At 46.1% G+C, this 23,561-nt stretch overlaps 1 protein-coding gene across 3 annotated transcripts in view; it reads left to right on the top strand.

The window, feature by feature from the left end:
* LOC135916847 (cytochrome P450 2J4-like) overlaps nucleotides 1–23,561 on the top strand; it is a 62,312-nt gene that overhangs the window by 15,723 nt on the left and 23,028 nt on the right. For all 3 annotated transcript variants that reach the window (XM_070521393.1, XM_070521392.1, XM_070521394.1), the window contains 3 exons: nucleotides 3,166–3,419; nucleotides 7,084–7,208; nucleotides 20,366–20,472. In XM_070521393.1, coding sequence (XP_070377494.1) covers nucleotides 3,205–3,419; nucleotides 7,084–7,208; nucleotides 20,366–20,472 — 447 coding nt within the window. In that variant the 5' untranslated portion in view covers nucleotides 3,166–3,204. The remainder of the gene's footprint in view (nucleotides 1–3,165; nucleotides 3,420–7,083; nucleotides 7,209–20,365; nucleotides 20,473–23,561) is intronic.

Here is a 23,561-nt window from a genome sequence, read left to right on the forward strand (position 1 = left end):
CTGTGATGTTGTCTTCACGGTAGAGACACTTGGCGACGATGACCTCCGCAGTAGTCTTCTTTTTGTGGTTCGGCTCATGACAAGCGTGAAATCGTCGTCCGACGAGTCGACGCTGTCCGAGTACAACTCGGTTGCCTCGCTGTCCGTGTCACTTGACGCATTTCCACGTTTCCTGGACGCGACCGCACGTGATGGCTTGGCTCCAGGAAGGTCTTCGAGGGCTTCTTCGTCCATTGCCACAACACGGGAGCAGCAGCTCCCAAAGTTTGGAAAGAAACAAAGCGAGACAAAGGTCTTGTCTTGTCTTGTGGCCTCGAGAGTGGCGCGTACCCACTATGGGGGATTGGCCAAGAAGCAGGCGGTTTTCCGTATGGTTAGAAGTAGAGACAATCTAAAGGTACAAGCGTTCTATGATAGAAACACTTCGTCGTCGTCCCCCTACAACTTAAGTTGCATTTCTGCATACGGGGGTAAGTGTCGTCCTCTTACCACACTTCACAGCTCGCTTCGCGGTCCTTCATAATCGTCGTTCCTGAAGTTCTTTTGCAAGCCCCATTCTTTGTCGCCTGGGTTGACATTAGTAGAATTTGCCGATTTCTACTTTAAATTTAACGGTAACTGTAAGCTTAGCTTGAAAGTGAAAAACATTATGAGCTTTACCTTGCCAAAACCACGATTTGATTATGAGGCGCGCCATAGGGAGGGGGATTATTTTGACAAACTGTGGTTCTTTAGCGACCACTTAAATTTATGTACATGGTTGTTTTTCTACTTCGCCCTCTTCAATACGTGGCCGGTCTGGCTGGGATTTGATTCGGCGCCCTCGCGCTTAGCAGCGTAACACCATAGCCACTAAGCGATCACGGCAGGTCAGCTTGAAAGCGGGCACCGTATATACTTCATTCCATTTGTATTCGTCTGGAAATTTTCTTCTCAATATCCTGGTACTTTCACATACTTGTCCTCCAGAAATTTGTCCTTTCGCTACCTTAAGAGGCTAGAAAACAATAAAGAATTAAAGACAGTGAAACTAAAGTTGTGAAAGTAAATATACAGCAGTGATATTTAGCTATCACGATTTCAATATGTGCGTGAGGAATACACGCCTCCACAGACATCGCGTCGTTCAACATTCGCTTCCTTCATGTTTACTTATGTAGGTCCGCACACTTAGGCAGATTCCCGCAAGTCATTGTAATGAAGTGGTTGTGTACGTGGTTAGGCCGACAGACAACGCCCTGCATAATGGCATGTGATAGTGACAACACTTTTGTTATCCTGAAGATATTGCTAGACATTACAATGCTTGAACTTATCCAATGAAACCATAGTCACCTTTGCTAACACCACCTCTTAAATTGCACATTGTTGAAACAAAAATATCGCAATGTTGCATTAAAATATTGTTTATTTAGATACACAGATCAACAATTTTGTACCTTTGCGCCTTGACCGTTCAAATATTTCCCAGAATCTCATTTAGGCGCTAAATAACCTCTCCGATGTACCCTAGCAAGCTACCTTGTTAAGAACTTATCCAGAAGCCTTAGTATTGCACTTCAGTCAAATTAAATCTTCAGTTAGCTTTACGGACAATAGCGTCATAATATTAGAGCGGGTTAACTTTGTCACTATTCTCCTTCCTTAGTTTCAGTTAAATGGAACGCGCGCAAGGAAAGCATAATGACGAAGGATATTATAAAACGGCATATAGTCTTCCTGTAAGAGTTAGGGCTGCTTGACTAGTATATTGAAATATTTAGGACAGAAATGCTACCAAGAAACACTCAGTGTTCCCCATTTTGCCATAGGCTGACACGTTCCAGCTCTCATTATGGCTTAATTGCTGATTCCTTCAAACAAACAAGATAAAGTGTCTGGTTCATCCTTGAGAATACAAGTGTTTGTATTCTGAAAAGTCTGAGGTCAGTGGCCGCTGGCTTGCGGATTATCTCGGCTAAAGTGTGGGCACGGCCCTAAATATACAGGTGCCTGTGTATATTGGCTTCGTCATATCAATCAAGTGGATACGTTGATGGCGTCCTCGACACATATTATCCCTATTTGATACTTTAGTGCAGCAGGTAGGCTCTGGTACTCGATTATAGCTATTTTTGTGGCTTTCAATGCATCTAGGCTTAATAGCTATTTCATAAACATGGCAATCCTTGTCTATAATTCCTTTCACTCAAATATTCCCCAAATAATTTTTCTCATTGAACAACTTGCTAATCATAATAATACTCGATTTGCTTTAGCTAACAACTTCTTATTACCCAAAATCAGAACTAATTTTGGCAAATTTACTTCTTCGTTCACAGCGATGTCTTACTGGAACTGTTCTCCAACGGACATAAAGCTGTCTCCTAGGATAGGAAGCTTTAAAAAGCATTTACTCTTATATTTACTTAACTTGTGAATGCTGTAATGTAATTTAACATGTTCTGTTTGCTTCATTATGCGTAAACCATTATATCTCTTTACCATTTCACATTTCACCATTTCACTAACATTTCATCATATCTGTCCACTTGTTTCCTTGTGTCAGCTTTTGTTAGAACACTGCCTCATTGGCTACATTTCACTTCCCATGTTTTGTTTTGTTTTTAATTCAGTACATGATGTAATTCTGTACAGTGTTATGCCATGTTTTGAGTTGACTTGTTTTCTTGCATTAATACATGTTAATAATTCTACCTCTTTGCTGTATTTGCATTAACCTGAATTGTTTTGTGACTTTTATTTGTTCAGAACGCCATTCTTTGTACTATCATATGTTTCGGTTCTTTTGCTGTCATGTGTAATTATTTGTAGACAACTTTAATACTTTGCTGCGTTTGCTGTAACCTAACTTGTTTTGATCTTTCTAATTAGAACAGGAGGTCCCCCTACAGCCTTGCGCTTTGGGACCTCCTTCTGTATGTCTTTTTACTGTGATTTTATTTTCTTGAGTGAATAAATAAAATTCTTCTTCTTCTTCTTAAATTAAAAACAGTGAAGCCTAGATTAGGAGGTGATCTTAAAAGCTGTATAACAATGCAGGTGCAAGTCTTGATTCTCCACATTTTTATTCGCCCACTACGTTGGTTTACCTAAAATCAGCAATAGGTTAGGCAGTAATCCAGCCTTAGCCACTGATTTTTGTTTCGTTTCGTCTATCTACAGGAGACAAGTACGTAGCAAAAGAAGAACGGAACCTACACCATGTCTATGGTTTGGTTTGTTGTGACATTTGCTGTATGCATTCTGTGGAAGCTAGTTATACAACGCTGGTTTAAGGAGCGAAGCCTTCCTATCGGGACCGTGCATCCTCCAATGCCGCCTGTGAGCACTATTTTCGGACACGAAGAACTCAACTGGCCTTATTTCCACTGCACGAAAGCAGCCGAATGGGCCAAGGAGTACGGGCCTGTGTATCGGTAAGACATGCTACCCAAAGACATAAGCACACCATCCACAAGCACTGCATATGATACTTTCACCTTCGCAAACAGCGCACGTGTTGATAAACATAACTGCACTTGGTGACACGGCTAAGTTGAAAGTGCTCTTTCTTTACCTAACAAAATGATACTGCGTGCCTGAGTGCGGGCGCTTGCAAGACGCACAGTTACTCACACCACTATTTTCAATGGTATTCTTTGGTATTGCTTCATTTTTAACATTCTGCGGCATAGGCTTGTTTTTGGTCGTTGTACTTCGATATAGACGTGCTGAACTAAATATAAATTAGTCGGGGTGGTTAGCAAGTGAGAACAGACAAATGGGAACAGACAAAACGTTTTGAAACCCTGCACGCAACGGGCAACCATCGCTGACACTTCACTCGCCAACAGCAATGCCATACCGCGCTCCCTACGGCGAGCGGCGGTAGCAATTGTCAGCTGTACTTGCTGTGAGAATGCGTACTGCAGAAATTCGTAACTCATCTTGTGGGTTGTGCGCCGAGCTTCTGACATGACAGGGAACTGGTGTTCTGGACCGTAGAAGCGCACGCTCTTCTTGCAACGCGAATAGCCATAGAAAGAGTTTAACAGCAAGCATCGAGCTAACGCAAACTTTAGTACCCTCAATACAGGCGCTCATACGTTATAGTTCGAAATGTCGAGCTAATCTTGTGGCCTCCATACCGGACGGCGTCAGCCTATTTTCGTTACACAAACCGTGACACAAAATTTCGTAGTGCCTGTTTGCCAGCGCTGGTTCCCATACATTTTGTGTGCCTGAGACTTGAGTTACTTGAACTAGACGATTTTGGCATAATTTCGATTCTGTGCTTTAAAGTGCGAATAACATCGCAGGGGCAGCCGAGAGGATAGATGAGCGAACAGAGCGCTAACATGCAACAATTTATTTTTCTTTTCAGAAAGCGCAGCAAGTTGTATAGTCACACGCTAGCACATCAACCATAAGCGAAAGGCCACGACAAAGTCATACAAAATTCAACGTGGCATCGATAGGCCGGGGTATCGACCTCCTTTTCAGTTAGCGCGACAAAGGGGCTGCTCACGTACCCATCCTTTAAACATAGAATTTTTTTTCCGGTTAGCTTATTTCACGCGTGACAAGATCACTGTGTTCTGCAATGATGATACATTTTTTTATCTTGGCTTACATCACCATATGCAGCAGTGGGCAGAAAGCCAACCATGCTAGCGCCATCAACATTGCATTTGTGCTCTTTCAGCCTTTTATTAATACATCGGCCATCTGTACGGTGTAATATTTACCACAGGACAGGGGGATCCGATACAACACGTTGTTTGTGCAATCTATGAATTTCTTCTTGTGTGTGATAAGGTACCCTAGTTTGGGCCTAGATGCTGCGATGGTCATTTCGCAAAGGTTGCCTCATTTTTCAGGCGCAGAGAAGAGAACTTTGAGGTTAACACGCTGAGCTACCTTTTTCAGATTGTGCGCGATTCCGTGCATGTATGGGATTACCGCAATGTTCTGTCTATACCGAGTTGCTCCATGAGGATTTTCACTCACCATGGATGAAAAGCTGCGCAGCAGGCCTTCGGCAACAGAGAGTTGTACAGGAGATGGATAGCCTGCCGAAGTTCAGACTGCTCCGAAAGCTGTCGATCATTTTATGTCCGCAGTAGTTTCTTAAGGAATTTTTGCGACATGAGCTAGCAATGCCACGTTATATAAGTTTAGAGTGCGCGGAGTTGAATGTAAGAAGTGGCTTGTTGCTGCGTAGGTAGTGTATCCAACGAGAACCGTTTTCGTGCATAAATAGCTTAACTTCTAGCCTTTTTACACCATTCTCTGAAAATTCATGGGTACATTGAAGTGATTTAAACCATTTGCGCACTGTGTCCGTAACTGAAAAAGCACTATACTCGTACGAACTGACATCACTATCAAGAAAATTTAAAATGTCATCCACGTATCTAAAAGCAGCTAATACGTTGGTGCTGATGAAAGCATCTGACACAGATCTGTGCAGTTTTACTAAAAACAATTCACTTAATATGGGAGTGATGCATGATCCCATGCAAATGCCTTCTTTTTGAAGGTGAGGTTTACCATCCCTATGGATGTAACTCAACTGTAGATAAAATTAAAGTGATTCTAAAGAAGCCACTGCCACTGATACCAGAGTGGGCCTGGAACTCTGAAGGGCCAAATTCATCACTGCATTCACCAATGCAGTGAAGTGGTAAAACACGTGGTATATCATAGTAAAAGTCTTTAACGTCAACTGAAAAGGCAAACAGGTTTTCATTGCATTGTGAGCTGAAATATTGCTGGACTGCACCAGAGTTTTTTACAAGAAACGGATAGTCCACGTTTAAACAATTGAGGGTTTCCTGTAAGAAAAAGCGACACACTTTTTTCCAGGTGCCATTTTCTGAAAACTTGAGCCTAAAAGGCATGTTAGCTTTATGAGTTTTCGCAGTAAAGGAATTTTCAAGGGAAGCACTTTTTGAGTTGGACATGCCTTTTAATATGTGTCGCTCCTTTCCAGATCCACATGGAGCAACTCGGTATAGACAGAAAATTGCGTTCATCTCACACATGCATAGAATCGAGCAGAATCTGAAAAAGGCCGCTCAGCGTGTTAAATTGAAAGTTGTCTTCTCTGTCCCTGAGAAATGAGGCAACCTTTGCAAAATGAGTGTCCCAGCGTCTAGGCCCAAACGAGGGTTCCTTATCATTATCACACAAAAGAACAAATTCATAGATTGCACAAACAACATGGTGTATTGGTTCCCCCTGTTCCGTGGTAAATATTACATCTGGCAGACGGGTCGATATGCGTTAATGAAAGGGTCAAAGAGCGTGAGTACAATGTTGACCGCACTAAACAGGGTTGGCTTTATGCCTGCTGCTGCATGTGTGCATGTAAACCAAGATAAAAAAAAATGTAGTACCATTTCAAAACACAGTGATCGTGTCACGCGCTATATATATGTATAATAGCATAACACGGTCGTGAAGGTTGAATTTTTATTAAAATGTGTTCTCCCTCTACTGATATAATTTACCTCTTCAAAAAATTTGAGACAGTCTACTGTTCCCAGTTGTTGCTGTTTCTTTCATCACTATCATCCCAATTATCACTGAACGAAGCACGCCAGTGGGGTAACATTTTCGTGAACAACCTCTTTGACTGTAAGCCAAGATTGTGCATGGCAGCAGCATGATCACAGCGTAAGCTGCAGGTTCGCCTCCATAAGAGCTGCATTTTCGGCAGCAAGAACTAGAGGGTTCATACCTTGCGAGGAAGTGCAAGGTACGAACAATAAAAACAGGTTACTGGAGGAACCACCTGTCATCAAGTTGAGACAGTGACTTTGGCAGCGAATACTTAAATAAATGTCGCAAACGACGCAGAATTCGATAATTTCAACATGTAAAACAAGTTTTTCTTGAATACATGGCGTAAACAATATAGAAAGGGAAATTTATCCTACTGTTTGTAATCTCAAAGCACCTTATGAAGCCAGACAAACTAAGATACCTTAATTCAACCTATTAGCCGGGCTTCCAGTGTTCCATACCCAGAAACGAAATGCTTAAAATTCATGCCGTATTAATATGAACGGCAGGCATGGTTTTCTTTTTCCACAGATTGACCCTGAATTTTACCAATGTGGTTGTGCTCAGCAACGCACACAGTATCAAGACATTTTGTAAGAATAACGACGGTCTGTTTCGTTCTGGTTGTTTTATCGTCGGTCGCGACTACAACCAAGGTAAGACAATGATGCATGAATGGCAATGCAAAACAATTTTTTTAGCGCTTGAAGGCATTTACAGAGCATGTAGCTACCTTTTAGGGAGTATGTACGTAGATTCATTTATTTATACGATCCAAGCCGTATTGCCATAAAGATCGAAGCTTCGTAGAGTTCCGACGGCACCAGGAAGATAAGTTTGACACCAATTTTTTTAACGGTTGTATGGCGTTATATGGCGTTGAGACTGTTTTGCTAGATATTAAATCATCTACTATAGATTAATGACGCTTGTTTAAATATCAGCCGAGTTCTACAACACTAAGAAACAGGCAGCGGGAATGAGACACGGTTTCCTCAGAAGATTAGAAACTGATGAAAGATCCTTTCGCCAGTACGCTCGGAAACACTACTGTTATGTGTTATGAGTCGATATCAAAGCAGTAGTCACAAATAAACGATGCAGCGACTGTGTAGGCAACAATAGCGATCCAAGGACGATGTTTGTCACGACAAATTCATGTCAAAAGTCGATGAAAACATAGCGCACAGTAGAGTTTATCGAGCTTAACTCATCTTTAAGAATCATTGTATTATTGATAGCGACTGGAAGTATCCGCTGAATTTATTCCCAGAAATGACAAGCTTGAGTATATATACAAGCACTGGATTTAGTATTGCCCTCACCGTTGAAAAGTAAACGTACACAATTTGTGAAAGAAAGTAGTCATCATTTAAACGCGACCTTAAACGAAAAATTGGGAGCTATTGCACCCTGTGAAGGTGGTTGGCCAGCGAAGGTGCTATGGTAGAATAAATTATGTTGGCACAGGCTTTCGTTGGTATGTAACTACATATATTGTCATGTATATGACATTTACGCAAAATATAAAATTCTTCGCAGTCGTTTGTTTTCTTGTCTCTTTTCTCTGCATTTTATTTTTATCTTGTCAGGCAAGTGATGCTGGCCTTGTGGTCGCTGTGATAAACCGCCAATTGCTCTGCGAGGACGCCAGTTAGGTAGTTGGCTAGCGTCAAATCTATACACGGCCGTTGACGCGTCATCGTGGACACTTTGGGGCCACTGTAACACTGTAGATCAAACTGTTCGAGCACAAAGGACAGCAGCCACTTGCCATCGGGTCGACGACGGGCGTGTCCTCGGTGGAAGAGGGCGACTAGAATGCGTCCGTCTCAGCTGCGACGGAGCGCCGTTTAGACGCATGTGGCCGTTAAACCGAGCCTCGATGCGAGCGACGATTTGCGTTGACCCAGGCGCAGTCGAATGAAGTGCACGAAAAAAAAAAAACGTTTGTGATTGGCGGTTGAGCGTACCTGTACTTCCTAGTTAATTAGCTGAATGAAACTTCAAAGGACTACACTTTTATTCTAGCGGACAAACATGGGGCTGTCCGTTTCCCTCCTGTAGAAGCCCATGCATCGACAGCAGACGGGAATTTCACTATGAACAATATAATTATTAAACGTAAATGATTCTCGCCGTAATGTTAGAGTCATCTTAGCGGCTGATTGTCATATAATTTATTCTGGGACAGTTGCGATAAAACAATACTTAGAGCCCTTTTTTATAAGCGTACTCCCTCCGCAGATGCCCATGTATAAGACAGTTTTAGTTTAGCGTTTGCAACCGGACGTAAAAGCATCACGTACGTAAAGAAATGGCGTCATGCTCACTGCGCATGCTCGGAATGTTATTTTGTTTCTGAGGTTTACGTGCGCTATGATAACGTCCATAATACTTACAAACGCTAAGAAATACCGTTGTTAAGGAGAGTAAATAAGAGTTAATTTACAGGTATTTCTCGTGATTCAAGAAAAGTCTCGAATTGCGTAAAGGAACTATTGGAAGTAATGAGTAAGTGGTTATTTAAAATTTCGTAATTGCGAGCTTACTTTGCACATGTATTTGACATGCAAATAAAGTGAACCATCAACTTTCTTTTCTAAGGCGGATGTTACCATTAATAAATCAGTAGTACTTGCTGTACGTCTTACGTTAGTCATAACGCAGATTCATAAACATTTATGTTTTATATTACACCATCAGAGATATTGGTCCCTGAACGTGGCTAAGAAAGCATAGTGCTGGAGATGTATTTGAACTGAAGCTACAGACTTTAAAAGCAGTTGGCAAAATTATTATTATAATCACCGATGAGTGAGTGGTGACGCCAGCGATGGTTCTGTTGAGCGCTAGTGGGCGATGATGTGGTCAGCAGCGATGTAGTGATCTGTTTGCGTGAAGGAGATGCATACAGAAACAAATAGTTTCGAAGATGAATCCTTCTATGAACGGACAGCAAGCTCATTGAAGTGAGACCCGAACTTTGTCACAAGTGAGACTCTCTCGCAACTGCTGTTAAACACAACTGTCCTGACGTACTCTCAACCTGCAAACAACGCTTCAGTGTTACGTTTCGCTGCTTTAAAGAGGTTATTTTGGTTCTTTGAGGGACACCTGCATCTCGGCATCAGCCGATATGTTGTGAGCTCTAGCTTCCCCAAAGAAGCACCAGCACGCTTCCTTTCCCTTTCATTCCTTAATGCGTAAGTCCTTTCTGATCTCGTTCTCCTACCGCCGCGCGTTCACCCCACGGACCAGTTGAAGCATCCTCTTGGTCAGTTGCAGTCATCGTCAGATTTTTCGGACTCCCTAGGAGCCGCGAAAACATCGAATAAATGAGGCATTCGGGAAAAATTATTGCATGTCTTTTACTTCCCTTAACAGCTAAGCTTGCCGTAGGCGCATCAAAAAAGCTCTGAAGGCCTACCAGTACACTTATTAGGCATATCTGTGCTCGTACTGTGACAGGAGATGTGAGGTGCACGCATGGATAATGAGAATACATACTGTTTCCCGTGACAATCGCCTCTTCTCAAAATTGTTATGCTTCACCGCAGTACGTTTGCGCTTGCTTCGCCGCGTAAGATTGCTGTACTGAGGCAAAGGCGACTTTTCAGAACTGGTATTATGTGACGCGTCGTGCTTTCCGAGATTCGAAGCCAATCGCGAAGATAACAAAGGCGGAGTAGCTGCCATAGCTAGCAGTGGCGCTTTCAATAAAATAACACGGCACCAAAGGACAATAAGCATAACCCTTCACAGCACAATTTCTTTATTTCCTCATAATAATATTCATGGAGTTGCAGGGGAAGCATAACAGTTGCTGTACTACCATGGAAACTAACTTTAGCGGATTTTTGTGGTTTGAATTTGTAGAGAAAGGGTACGTTGCGCATTTGCAACAAAACGCAAATGAACGAGAAGTTGAAGGTGAAAGATAGACTTAGTGCGATTCATGCTCAGATGTTTATTTGCACGTGACAATCATTGGTGCACTTGTGTTTTGGTGTGGAACAAAAAGAAGCAGTTGTACTTACGTAAGCAGCACAGGTGGTTCCCAAACTTCGTGCAGTGCGTCACGCAGATTCCCGTGCAGCCAGGAAACAATGCAGCGTTTTCGCATTGTCATCCAAATTTAGAACATAGAAGCACGGACGTAAGGTTTCGCCCCTGATGACGCAACACGGCAGCGTGCGTATCCACCGCATCTTCTCGAAAAAAAAAAAGACAATTCGATGACAAAACAACTTACACACATACGGTGTCGGAACGGACTTACACTCGTGGTCGTCGTCACTCCCGGAAAGGTCGCCGTCTTCACTATCAAAAGGAATTGATCGGATATAAAAGCATTCAGGAGCCATTTCACACATCAGAAGATAGAAAACCATATACACGTTGTTGCATTTGCGCAACATAGCAACGTTCCGTTGCCAGGAACAAATTTGTGCGAGATAACAATGTTTTTTTTAATCTACAGAGTCAGGAGGATGTATAGCTTAGCGTAAGAATCTTTTTTGCGCTTTGTCTTATGATGAAATAGATTTACAATTGGCAGAACTTACCTACATCAATGCTCGCGGGCGCGCGCAGCCTCCGCCAGGTTCGTTTTGGTAGAAGATGCAAAAGATGAGCACAGATGGCAGCACAAGGTGGCGCGTTTTTCAGACGAATGTTGCAGAAAGGCAACAAGGTGTACAGGCACCTCCAAATGGACTTTGCTTCTGTTTTTAACGCCGTTCGTCGGAATGTTGAGAAAATGCAGCAAGGTGCAGTAAACGGTTAATAGCGAACGTCGAACCAGCTAGAGCTAGCGTTGCTGCCGTGGTGGCTACGGCTGCCAGCGGATTGGTCCGCTGGAATTCGGGGTGGCGAGATATTCAGAATGGCGATGGTGGTGGCTTTGATTTATGTTTTTTCGCATCTGAGGTCACGGCAAGAAGTCCGAAAAATTGGACGGCGAAGGGGTCTTGCAGCCGAAATTTCAGATGTTCTTATACATATGCTCTATGGGCTGCGTGGTGGTACAGCGAAGCCGTCCGAATGAGCGGGCGTCCAAACAGTCGGTCGTTGACTGTACACTGGCAATTCCTCAAGCCGACGAGACGGCGTCAGACAAGATTTGTTACGATTTCTCTCTGTTACTCGAGCCAGCATTGCCGCGACTTTCGTTCCCTTTCAATGAAATTACATTTCCTTTGAATAAAATTACAACTAATTTTCCCCTAATGGACGCACAAATTCCCTGACTTCACCCTGAGTATTTCCGGTTGGCCTGGTTTTTCCTGTTGGTAGACACCCTTAATTTTAGCAGAACGTTTACTGTTCGCTCTTCTCAGACCGGCATAGCCTAACAATATGCGGATAGCTGCTCAGCGAAACGCATATAGAAAACGCTAATGCGCGTGCGCACAACCCTCATACTTACAGCGGAACGTAAAACCAGGGTCGCTCGGTACTTATCTTTTGGTCGCGACACTTCCGCGTAACCCTAAGGGGGCGCTTCATATACACCGTTTTCGCAGAACTGTTTGCTCTGTAGCAACGAGATGGCGCTTGCGGTGGCGCGCCTGTCGTTGCCTCAGTGAAAGCGCAGGTGTACGAATACATTGCCGCTTCGGCCCCGCTGCTGTGCTATTAGCTGTCGGAAATGCAATTGGCTTTTGGCTAACTCACTTTGCCCCCTTCATGGTCCAAAATGTGGAACGGCAGACTGAAGACGTGGGTTGTAGTTGGCTGCAAAATATAGCGGCTGTCTTCTTAAGGCATGGAATGAGTTTGTGTGGCCAAGTTCACAGACCGCTGCTACATAAGGACTGCCCGTGTAGCCGGCCCTTCGCGATGCACAGCTTTCCTCTAGTGTGAAAAAAATTCCTCTTCCGCTAGCAAGTTTGTCGTACAGGAGGGCCAAGGCAATGACCACTTGCTCGGCCGCACGCGACGACGTGCTTCGTGCCGAAGCGGCGTTAACGGTCGAACCCATGGAAATATCTTCAGCGACTCCAGAGCAGCCATCCGCGCCTTCTGTGTTGGCGTCGTGTTTAAGGAAGCCTGTCACATCCTCGATGGCAAAAGCATCGCCACCCACATTCGCACGTGGTTCCCAGCTCACGTGGGACCTATCACGGGAGGCCCCACAAACCTCAATGAGCGCGCCCACTCCAAGGCGTGAGCTAGGTCTTGCTTTCCGTGACCATGGAGAACTCCTCCGCCGGCCCGCAGTGGCGGAGAACAGAGATCAACCGGCCACATACAATTACATTACGCAGCACTTTTATCTCGGCAGGAGAGACTTTCCTCTTCCTCACAAGAAGTTAAATAGAGCCGAGGCATTGCCCCTCAGATTATTGCAAACAGGCTCGTATCCCAGCCGGCCTTATTCCACAAGCTTTATCCCGACACTTATGACAGTAGTTCTTGCAGCCACTGCAATGAGTTCTCTAGCCTAGACCATATGCTCTGGCCTTGCCTCTCGTTGCGAGGCACGGAACAAATCAATGAGTGCAAGTGGCTCTCCGCTATCAAGAGCACCGATACCGGGACGCAACTATGTGCTGTCCAGAGGGCCCACGATGCGGCGGTCGAGCACGGCCTGACTGTCCCAACGTGGGGGCGGCCCCCAGCGCGCTAAGTCGCGTACCTCAGGATCTTGATAAAAGTTTTGCATCCATCCATTCATCTGACAGCATTGCATCGCTAACCTCCCAAGAAGGAGCTTCAGCCCCAGAATGTCGCAGTTAGTGAATGCCGCTTTCTGGCATAGCTATAGTTTCTAGCACTTTACCTAACACATACACCCCAACTCACACGCTAACTTATGCCAACTATATCGCCAACGTACCAAGAAGAATGGAGTGGGTGCGCACTGTCATCAATGCACCCAAGCATTTGTGACGGTGACTACAAGGACTACGCACAAACGTGCGAAGCTTAACCTTTTTTGACCGTCCACAGGGAGTAAGCTAGTTACTAGCGATAAAACTTATTCGATGCAAGCTATTACAAAGTATGAAACATGTACGTTTCAAGCGTCGTGCTTAGCAAGAATAAATCAATCGTTACAGAGCACACCCGTGAGCGATTAGACAGAAAATAAAGTTTTCCGCCAGATAGCGAATGCGCCGAAAAGCGTTACTGAATCAGAAATATTGGAGGCCGCTGCTTCAGTGTGCTTCCCGAATAAAAAATGAAGAGCAAAACATACTGACCCCGATTTAATTGATAAGTGAAACGTTGGGACAGCTTGGGATATATTTTTCCGCCACCACTTTAGTATAAGCACTAAATACGCTGAACGCGTTGTTTGGACCGGGCGTCATGAGCGCAGAAAGCGCGTACGTCATCTGAAGCTGTAGCCAAAGCTTCGTGTCGTCCACCCCGTCATCGTTTCCGATATCCGCTGGAACAGAGGTTTGCTGAACCGCACCGGACCTCAAGCACATCAATTGAAAACACGGAGCTAACGAAAAAAAATGGCTGTGGCTTAGCTAAGGTTAAGCTCAGGATGCGAAGCATACTAGCCTTTATTTTAACGCGACAGCGTTAAGGAGCTCGTGTCGCAGAAAAGCCGGTGTCGCCGGCGTCGGCTCAGGCGTGCGGCGCTTGCTCAGGCGCACATTTCGTTGTCGTGCCGAACGCTGCGTTGCTCGTAAAGCCCCTCAATCTCCCAAAGTAGCGCCATTCACTTCCCTCCTCCTCCGCTCGGCGCGGCCTCGACGGTGGCGCCGCCGGCAGTGGGCCTGCCGTAGCAGACGACGGCTAGCACGCTACGGGAGGAAATCCGCGGAAAAGTTCGTTCGAGTCCTGCGGAGCAGTTTTTTCAATCTGGATCTTGCTTTGTCAGTCGGTAACTGGCCTTAAGAATGTCGTGTCGGATTTGCCGAAGAAATAGAGAAAAGCACCATTATTCAAGGCGTATTTAAGGCGTAAAGCGCGCGCACGTTGAAAGTTCGTGTTGCTGAAACACGACACAAGCACGCGGTGTGCTCAGACACGCGAGTAATTACCAGAGTTTCATGTTTTGACAACGTAAAAGTATGTGCACGTGGTTTCGTAGGTTAATTTACGTGCCTGCAGGATGCTTTTGTTCGGCCGGCGCGTGAGAGATTCCGACTGTCTGCGGTCAGCAATGCCTGGCAGCAGGGTCGTTTCTGTTTCGCGCCTTTTACAGATGTACGTAGCTCATGCACAGGTTGTGGTGGCCATGAGCAACGTTTTCACACATAGGCGGTATAGATAATTTGAACAACGTACCAGCATATGAAATCGTTATTTATTTATTACAGTGGAAATGGTTAGAATTCGATAGAAAAAAAAGAAGGAACTTGATGGGACAACTGGAAAGAGGTTCAGAAAATAATTATCCCCCTCCCCTCATTGGCACCAGCAACACTTTTGTTGAATTGCTAATTTTATCTCTGTATACTACGTGCGTCTGTATTCTTTTGCGTTGTAAGTTTTCACAAGGAAGCAGTGTTGCGTTAACTGGAACAGTCAAGGCACACAAGACAGAAAAAAAGTTGATTCTTGGGTTTTAGATCCCAACACCCCGATCTCATAAGGCATGCCATACTGGGGGCTCCGGATTAATTTTTTTCCAGTTGGGGTTCTTTAACGCGCCCCCAATGCACTGGACACGGGCCCGTTTTGACACGGGCGTCAAAAGAAGAGGTTGGAGGAGCCGTGGCACTTCACAAAGCCGCGCGTTCTTTGCCACTTGCTCGAAGTCAGCCCGCCCGATCTTGTGAATCCACACTTTTCTTCGTTTTGCGTTGCGCCCGGCGGATGGTAAAGCAAAAAGCTTTTTGCCGTCACTGGGTCTGTTGTGGCAACCGTAGGCGCAGCAGCACGGCATCACAATTAAGCACTCGGCCCTAACCCATTGTATAAAACTACCGCGCTCCTTCAAACCGCCTGCCGTACTTCCGTCGCGCAGGCCCAAAAGTGGGGGTCGCAGCGCGCTGGAAAGAAAAGATATACAAAAGCGCGGCGCCTGCTCTGCGCCGGAAAGAAAAAAATCTACAAAAGCGCGGGGCCTGCTTTCACGTGACACAGATTGGCCAATGGGGGGCGGAGGAGGCTGGGGCGACAGGAGGAGTGGAGGAGGAAGCGCCTGGGTGAGCGGGGTGGCGGAAAGATCTAAGAATGGCGCTACTTTTGGAAAATTGAGGGGCTTTAGTTGCTCGACGCTCACCGCGTCCGATGCGGGGGGCGACGCCGCGAGCGACGGCGCGAGTTGGATCCCCGTTTCTGCTCTGTCGTGACGTCACGGTGTCACGTGGTATTGAAGGCGACACCACCGCGCCTGAGGAGCTGCGTTGAGCTCTAGTAATATACTTCGCATAAAAATATGAGGCAAGAAGCGGACGCGTCACCACGTGAACAAACATGGCGGCGCCCACGGGGTTGCCGTGAAAAGAATCTACAGCGCCCGCAGCGGTCGCACCGCAGTTCGGGCGCAATTAAAGGAGCGTCGGAGCGGACGCCGCACGTACGCCACAGGCGTTCTGAGCGTGTAAAAGTATTACCGCAACGGCTGACTGCCATTATCTGCGCGTGAACATTCTTGGCACAAAGTGCATATCGCCGCCACGTCTCTAACAGTGCTTTGAAATTTACCGCAGCATTTCCGGAACAACTACAACGTGCTCTTCTTTTTTGCATTTCTATTTTCACGTACATGTTTAGCAGTGGCGCACTTGAGAATTCCAAATGTACACTTGGGACAACTTCATCCTTAGAAGCCGGCTGCAGAGCGATTGCACGTGGCATTCTTGCGTAATTACCCGTAAGACGCCTGCATTGCTGTTTTTAGCTGCTCCCGTTTCAGGTTATTATGGCACATCTCTCTCCGTGTAGTCACAGCACCATTCGTGACAGCGACAATGTCTAACATTTTGTGTGTGCCTGCGTGTGGGTGAAGTTGCATGGGCACCTAATTAACCTAACATATAAACTGAACTTATAACTATCTAACTATAATAACTAAAAAGCTATACTTTCTAAGTAGCTATGCTGATTTCATTACTAATAACAAACGAAGCTAACTAAACTGCCTAACCAACTGAACGCACTAATTTATTTACTTATACCATACAGGCCCCGAAGAACATTGGATGTGGGGGCGTATCAATAGAAATACAACACAGCATTGAAGTTACCTACTTAAACCAGGGAAAATACGGAGAAAGCGGGAGACAGAAATTAAAGACGATGAGCAAAACGTGAACAAGGCGAATGCAGGAGCCAATGTTTCGACAAGTGGACTTGACGAAACGTTGAAGAAAAGTCCACTTGTCGGAACGTTGGCTCCTGCATTCACCTTGTTCACGTTTTGCTCATCGTCTTGAATTTCCATCGTGCCTTGAAGAAGACAAGTCCACTTGTCGAAACGTTGGTTCCTGCATTCACCTTGCTCACGTTTTGCTCATCTACCTAAACCAGATAACATCTATCATACATAAGTAAACCAATCAACTAACAAATCATGCTGAATTTATTAATTAGTTACGAACTAATAATTAAGACATCTAAATAAACTAATTTACTAACTAAGCTCGCGAAGAACTAATGCAACTACATTTCATATTAGCTAACCTACTAACCAAATATAACTGTTAATAGCTTGCCTACATTCAAATTAATGACTAAGTAACCTAACTATGTACACTTCCTAAGTGAAGTAATTCCGTAACTAATAACAAGCTCAGCTAACTAAAACGACTAAATGAATTGCTAAAATCAATATTAATGGTCTTAACTCACCCATATACATAAATACTAACATAGAAAATTATAGTAACAAAGCTAACTGAACTACTAAGCCGATTACCCAACAAATAACTAATTAATTTACTAACCAAACTAACCAACATACGCTAATCAACGTAAGTGATTTAATGAACTAAATGCCTAACTAATAGCAAAGCTAACTTACCAGCTTTTTGTGCAATGAATGCTACTAGGGAGGGGGGAGGGGGCATATTATTCACACAACGCTGCCGTTAATAATTTCGGCGGAAACGCATCACTAAATAAAAGACGGAAACGTTAAATAATTTTGTCGAAAAATTCACATCGCATGCTCTTTCCGCAAACGTGTTGAAATAAATGTGGGAAAGGTGCCTTTCGTGGTGAACTATATAGATGATCGCGTAACCTGGCCACCTGGCGTGGCAGATTGATCATCTTCTAACTACGCCTGCGCCTCTGGTGCCGCCTTCTGTCCCTGTATGGTATTTCGGGGGAAGTTTTATCACCAAAAGGAAAGTGTAGAGGGACCCTGGTACACTGTTAAGCAAAATTACACCCTTGGGATCGTATGTTGCTGCACAACAGTTATCGTAATCTGCCTTGTCCGCATTCCCTTGTTTACCGCTGCGAGCCCGGTAATTCCAAGTCACGAACGGCATGTGCATTATCAGCATGACACAGCATTTCCTACAGGAATGTAGCGAGCGCAGCGTTTTCAAGAAAGGAAACGTAAGCGAAATAGATGACGGTTACTGTTGTGTGGCAACTGTACACCTCAAAGGGTGTGCATTTGTTTACGAGTGTAGAGGGCTGCCCACCTTCCGCAACGAAGCAGATTGTGCGGAGCGTCAAGCTGCGTCTATACTTGGTTTTTTTGTTTGACATCCAAGCTGAGAGTGCGTCGCTAGCGCCTCTGTGAGAGGCGCTCGTTAAGTAAGCGAAATCAACGCCGTCCATGCAGTCACAGTGCTCGTGCAATATGAGCGAAGCGGGGCGTAAACAACGCTCCGCTAAAACTGTTTAATGAGATGTACAGTCAACAGCAAATGTTTACGGAATGCGGTTTCCCCTTCAAATGTGAATTTCTGCACTGTTAAAGCATGGCACATCATATTTAATAAATCGAAGGTGGCGAATGCTACTACATGCTGGAAAATTTAATTCGAGGCTGTGTGACCACGCTTCGCGAAAATTCAGCTTCTTAGCAGATCCTGAGTCCCATAAACTTTTGCGGTAGACTGTACGTCTTGGTTTTTGCGGCAACGTCTGCGGGCGGCACCTGGTGGGCGCTTGCCTGTAGCTCGTCGGCGTGCTTATTGCCGAGCGCGCCCCATTGAATTGCGATCCACTGTACCTTCATGTACCCACACACAATCCTCTGCACAAGTGCAGAAAATTCGCTGCAGTACCTGGCGCAGCAGAGCCCACCCACAGAATAACGCTGAGCGCCACGCGCGGGTCGCACAGACCCACGTTCTTCAGTGGCGCTGGCCTAACCTGCAGAAGGCTGAGTCGTGGACTCAGGCCACAGATATGGGCTGTTGTCGACGACACCTGGTCTGTCGCTCCTTGGTGTTCGCAGCGCTGGAGCGCTGGATTGACGTCCGCCGCAAAGCCTTGCACCTGTGTGCGGTCGGTTTACACCAGCAGATGGCCGCGAACTTTCTTCTGCAAGACAGCTTGCGTGGGCTGCTCTATGACACATTGCGGTGATCTTCGTTTCTCAGACAGGGCTCACAAGCGTTGTATGGTGGCTCGTCCTTCCTCAGTTGTCCGTAGGGGGACCCCGGAACGTGCACTTCATTCTCTAACGGCGATGTTCTCAAAGGCTCGGGAGAAGGGCACCGCCATCTGGAGCTCTGCGCAGTTTCTGAATGCAGTACAGTGCACGTTGCGTGGACATGAGCACCAGCCACCAAGACCCCACTTCCGCCCGAGCGGCTGCGCACTGCGACGCGCGCGGTAGTCCCAGGCAAATCGTCGGGCCCTTCCTGTGCTGCACATCGAGTCGTTTCCACTGCGGTTTCCGGAGTGTGATGAGCGGAAGGGCGTGTAGCGTCCCCTCAACCGTAGTGGCGTATTAGACTTGGAGGGTCGTGCTTTGCGAGCAGCCATGCCCGCGTGTGATGAGTTCGCGAAAAGCCGACGTGGCGCGCACCTAGTGTTGAAGCGCACTCTCTGCCACGAAGTGGATGTCGACGCCGCTGTGCATATATTATAGCACGTGCATGACTGAGCTTTTCAGCGGGAAACTCGTGCCAGCCAGTTTACAGCGCTGTGCTTGATTCGTTTGCGAGCACCAGCTGCAATGACGACGGACTTCTCCGCGGACACCTTGTCACGATTATTCGGGACCCTTTCACCGTGGAAACCCGATGAGCGTGTCTTGTCGTTTTAGGATTTAATCTTCACATACAACTATTTTCACAGTACTTGAAATCTGCACAGTTTTCTTATGTTGAGAAATGACAGGAAGCCACACAAGCTACGGCAGAAAGCATTTGTACACGATGCATTCCCTGTCAGGAAGCGTGCGCAGCAGATCTTCGTCACCTTATTTGCAGCTGCACAGCTTTAAAAAAAGTAGGCAAAGTTGGGCTTGTAGTTAGACCTTCTCACATGGGAGATCCGGTGTCCAACGCTTATTCAACGGGGACATTTGAGCCCTAGCAAATGGAATACGCTATAACCCTGAAGCAAGCGAGGCATGTGTCTTTTTTCCAGTGAGGTGGGAGAGGTCAACCGGCCCACTCGAGAGCGACCGAATGGAACACGCACCTTGTAAGGTACACGAGGGTCCAACAGAGACCAGAACAAACACTGAAGTGTATATGCTTTTTAGCCAAAGGTCTCGTAACGCCGCGAACCTACCTACCTATCTAATACAGAACCAACCTAATCCCCAATAGTGACCAATAGCCTTTCCGCCCTTTGAAGTAAATGTTTTATTTATTCAATCTTAATTTCCTATCAATTATCAGGAACCCACAATCTGCGACATTGTTCATGTGCTTTATGTGTCTTTAGGGTACAAACATATCGCTTTCAATATTTCCAGGAATCGTAACGCTAAACGGGGAATGCTGGACAGCGAACAGAAGGTATTGCCTGAGCGTGCTGCGCGACCTTGGTTTTGCAAAATCTTCGATGGAGCAGCGCATGACGGTGAGGTCACCTTACACCTACATATAGGAGGAGCTGTTCTTTTGTCGAATACTCAACGATAGGTTTAAAAAAAAGAAAGGTTCAATACAGCAAATACATGGCACCAAAAGTTGTCTTGTCCGGTTCCACGTTGTTTCGGAGTTGTCTTGCTCGGTAGAAACTTTCATTAGGACAGCGGAGACAATGCTTGGATGATCGTGCCAGGAAGCACGAAGAGCAACGAAATAAACAAACACGGCATTCAAGTCGCAGTTGCTGTAAAGGGTGTGTTTGCACTCCTCTTTTATGCAAGGCTCCGTTCCGCAAATGAATGCAGACGCGTAAACTTAATTTGAAATTGCATGGCCCTTTTTCATTTGTAAGTTTTGTAAAAAGTGTATCAGTGCGCTGTTACAGGCCGCGCTCGAAAAAGAAGTAGTGTTCCTCAATAATCACAAATTACACTTTTTTTTTCCTGCCCGTATGATCGCTCTACAAGGGGTTTTTTTTCGTAAAAGCGCCACGTTAGTGCCTGTCGTTAACAGAAAAAAAATGGTCTTCAATCCGCGTTCTGAACGTAATTCGACAGCGAAGCTGTAAACAACTAAGACGACTATTCATTGCGATGTAGGTTGGCGTTCACGTGGCGGCATTCACATGAGCTTTACCTGGTTATTAGCCTAAGACGTTTGGACACTCTGCGACATTGCTTCCACCGCTACTTCGTACATCTAGAAAGCGTTGACCAGAGAAGAGAAATTCGCCCCGCCTCGTAAGCACGTTCCTCTTCAGGAGTCCTCAGTACGCGTGTCCTTCTCACAGCACTGTCACAACAAAAACCAGTTGCTAGGCGGGTTCTTCCTTTACGTACGAAAGTGTCCTTACGTCACTCCCTTCTTCGTAAGCTACAGTCAAATTGCCTTGGCCACGGTAGCTTGCGCAACAGTAATCTTTACCGCGAAGCGCATGCGTGGACCGCTGTCAGCTTCGCATTGCATGTAGGCGCAGGATCGCCTTGTGTGGTTATGTGGTTATGTATTAATTATGTGGTTCGTATGCTTGGTGGTGGTGGTGGTGATGTTGAAGCAGGCGGGGTTAGCCTGGCATACATAGCCGGCAATTGTTCCGCCTGATCCTCCTTTGAGTTGAGATCTGTGGTGTGTCACCAGGTGTCGATGAGCCCCGTGTCTCGCAGGAAGGCTGTCAGAAGTCGTTGCGCTCTCTTCCTCAATGCCGCGGGCCCGCCGGGGAAAACAACATCTTCAAAGGTCCCGTGCGTGAGACCGCTTTTTTGTAGGTTGTCGACCATTACTTTTCGTTCTGTGTCAAACTGAGGGCATAGCCAAATGAAATGCTCGATGTCGCCAATGTCACCACAGAAAACACAGAGTGGGGAAGCGCGAAGCCCAGTCTTGAATAACCAAGCTGGGGTGTACGCGGAGTCGGTCCTGATGCGGTATAAAAGCGTCGCTTGTTCACGTGTAAATCCATGGGTCACACAGGGTTCGTGCGGATTCTTGAACATCTCTCTAAAGTGAAGGCGGATTGCACCCTTAGGGTTTCGAAAAGCTTTTGGAGCTTTCACCTTTGGGACACATGTCAGCGCTAGGCGTGCAAGAGCGTCAGCTTCCTCGTTCCCATCAATTCCTACGTGTGATGGAATCCACTGAAACCTTATGTTAAATCCTTTGCTCGTTAGGTCGTCGATCAGTGCCAGAGATTGCCTTGTAAATTTCTCTAGAGGTAGGCCCCGATGTAATCTCTGTAATGCTGACTTGGAATCCGTCAGCACCACGACATCTCGTGCAGAAAAGGCCCGTAGTTTCCGCAAAGCCGCGGTGATTGCGGCACTTTCGACTGTTGTAGAGGAAACTACGCGATCCAGTCGGCCAGACCATGACACATCAAGGGATGGTATGCAGAATGCCGCTGCACAGCTATCTGTTTGTGCGCACACCGAACCGTCTGTGTACACTTGTAGATGGCTTTGAAACACAGTGCTCAAGTGGTCCAGCACAATGAACTTGGCTTCGGCAGTTGAAATGGTGCGTTTCGTCGGTAGGTGGGGTACATTGAGGCTGCAGGTAACGTCCGGAAAAGACCATGGCGGGTCAAGGCGACTTCGTTTAGGCCATTCCAATCCTAAAAATCGGAAGGTGTTCAGCGCCGCATGGAAATGTGAGCGAGTTCTTGCTCTTAGCCGCCGGAGAAGCGCCGTGCCTGCGCGTGACTCGCCCAGCCTTAATAGCTGCGTCAGCAAGGCCTGAGATGCCAAGAGGCGGAGTGGAAGAGACTCTGCCTCATTAGTGACTTTTTTGTTTGAAGCCGCCGTTGGAACTCCCATCGCCAAGCGAAGTCCCTTTCTGTGCACTGCCTCCAAGCGCTCGAATTGACTCGATCACGGTGATATCAGAGGGAGCTGATAGAGAATGCGGCTTGTTATCAGTGCAGCGTTCAGTTTAAGCATGGATATAGGATTGTTACCCCAACGTATACCTGCCAATCGACGAAGTGCGTTGATTCTTTGCACTGATGCAGCCACAACACTTTCGACCGCACCACGCCATAGCAGCCTGTTGTCGATGGTGACGCCCAGGAAACGAACATGAGTTGCACGAAGAATTGAATGCCCTCTGATATTCAGCGTCAGACGTGTTGACTTGCGTCTCACTCCCGGGAAAAGCATGAAGGCCGATTTTTCTGCTGATAAAGATAGGCCAAGCGTCGATAAGTGGCGATCGATAGTGGAGATTGCGGCCTGGGCTATTCGGGCCAAACGTTTGTGCTGGTACCCCGTGATCCAAATGCAGATGTCATCTGCGTAGATGGACATTTTAACTGCCGTCCGACCTACTTTCAGGGCATTTGGAAGGCTGGCCATGGCAACGTTAAAAAGCAAGGGGGCTAGGACACTTCCTTGTGGGACGCCGAGGGAAATTCGTCGCTTGTCACTCATTACACTTCCGAGCTTAACTTGGACACATCGATCACTGAGAAATTCATGGACGAATCGAAGAGCATTTCCCGAGACGCCCACGGCTCGGAGTCCGTTGATGATGCCTGTATGAAGCACACAGTCGTATGCCTTGGCAACGTCCATAAAGATGGCG

This window comes from Dermacentor albipictus, chromosome 7, assembly GCF_038994185.2.
Source record: "Dermacentor albipictus isolate Rhodes 1998 colony chromosome 7, USDA_Dalb.pri_finalv2, whole genome shotgun sequence".
In the NCBI taxonomy this organism is placed as follows: Eukaryota; Metazoa; Arthropoda; class Arachnida; order Ixodida; family Ixodidae; genus Dermacentor; species Dermacentor albipictus.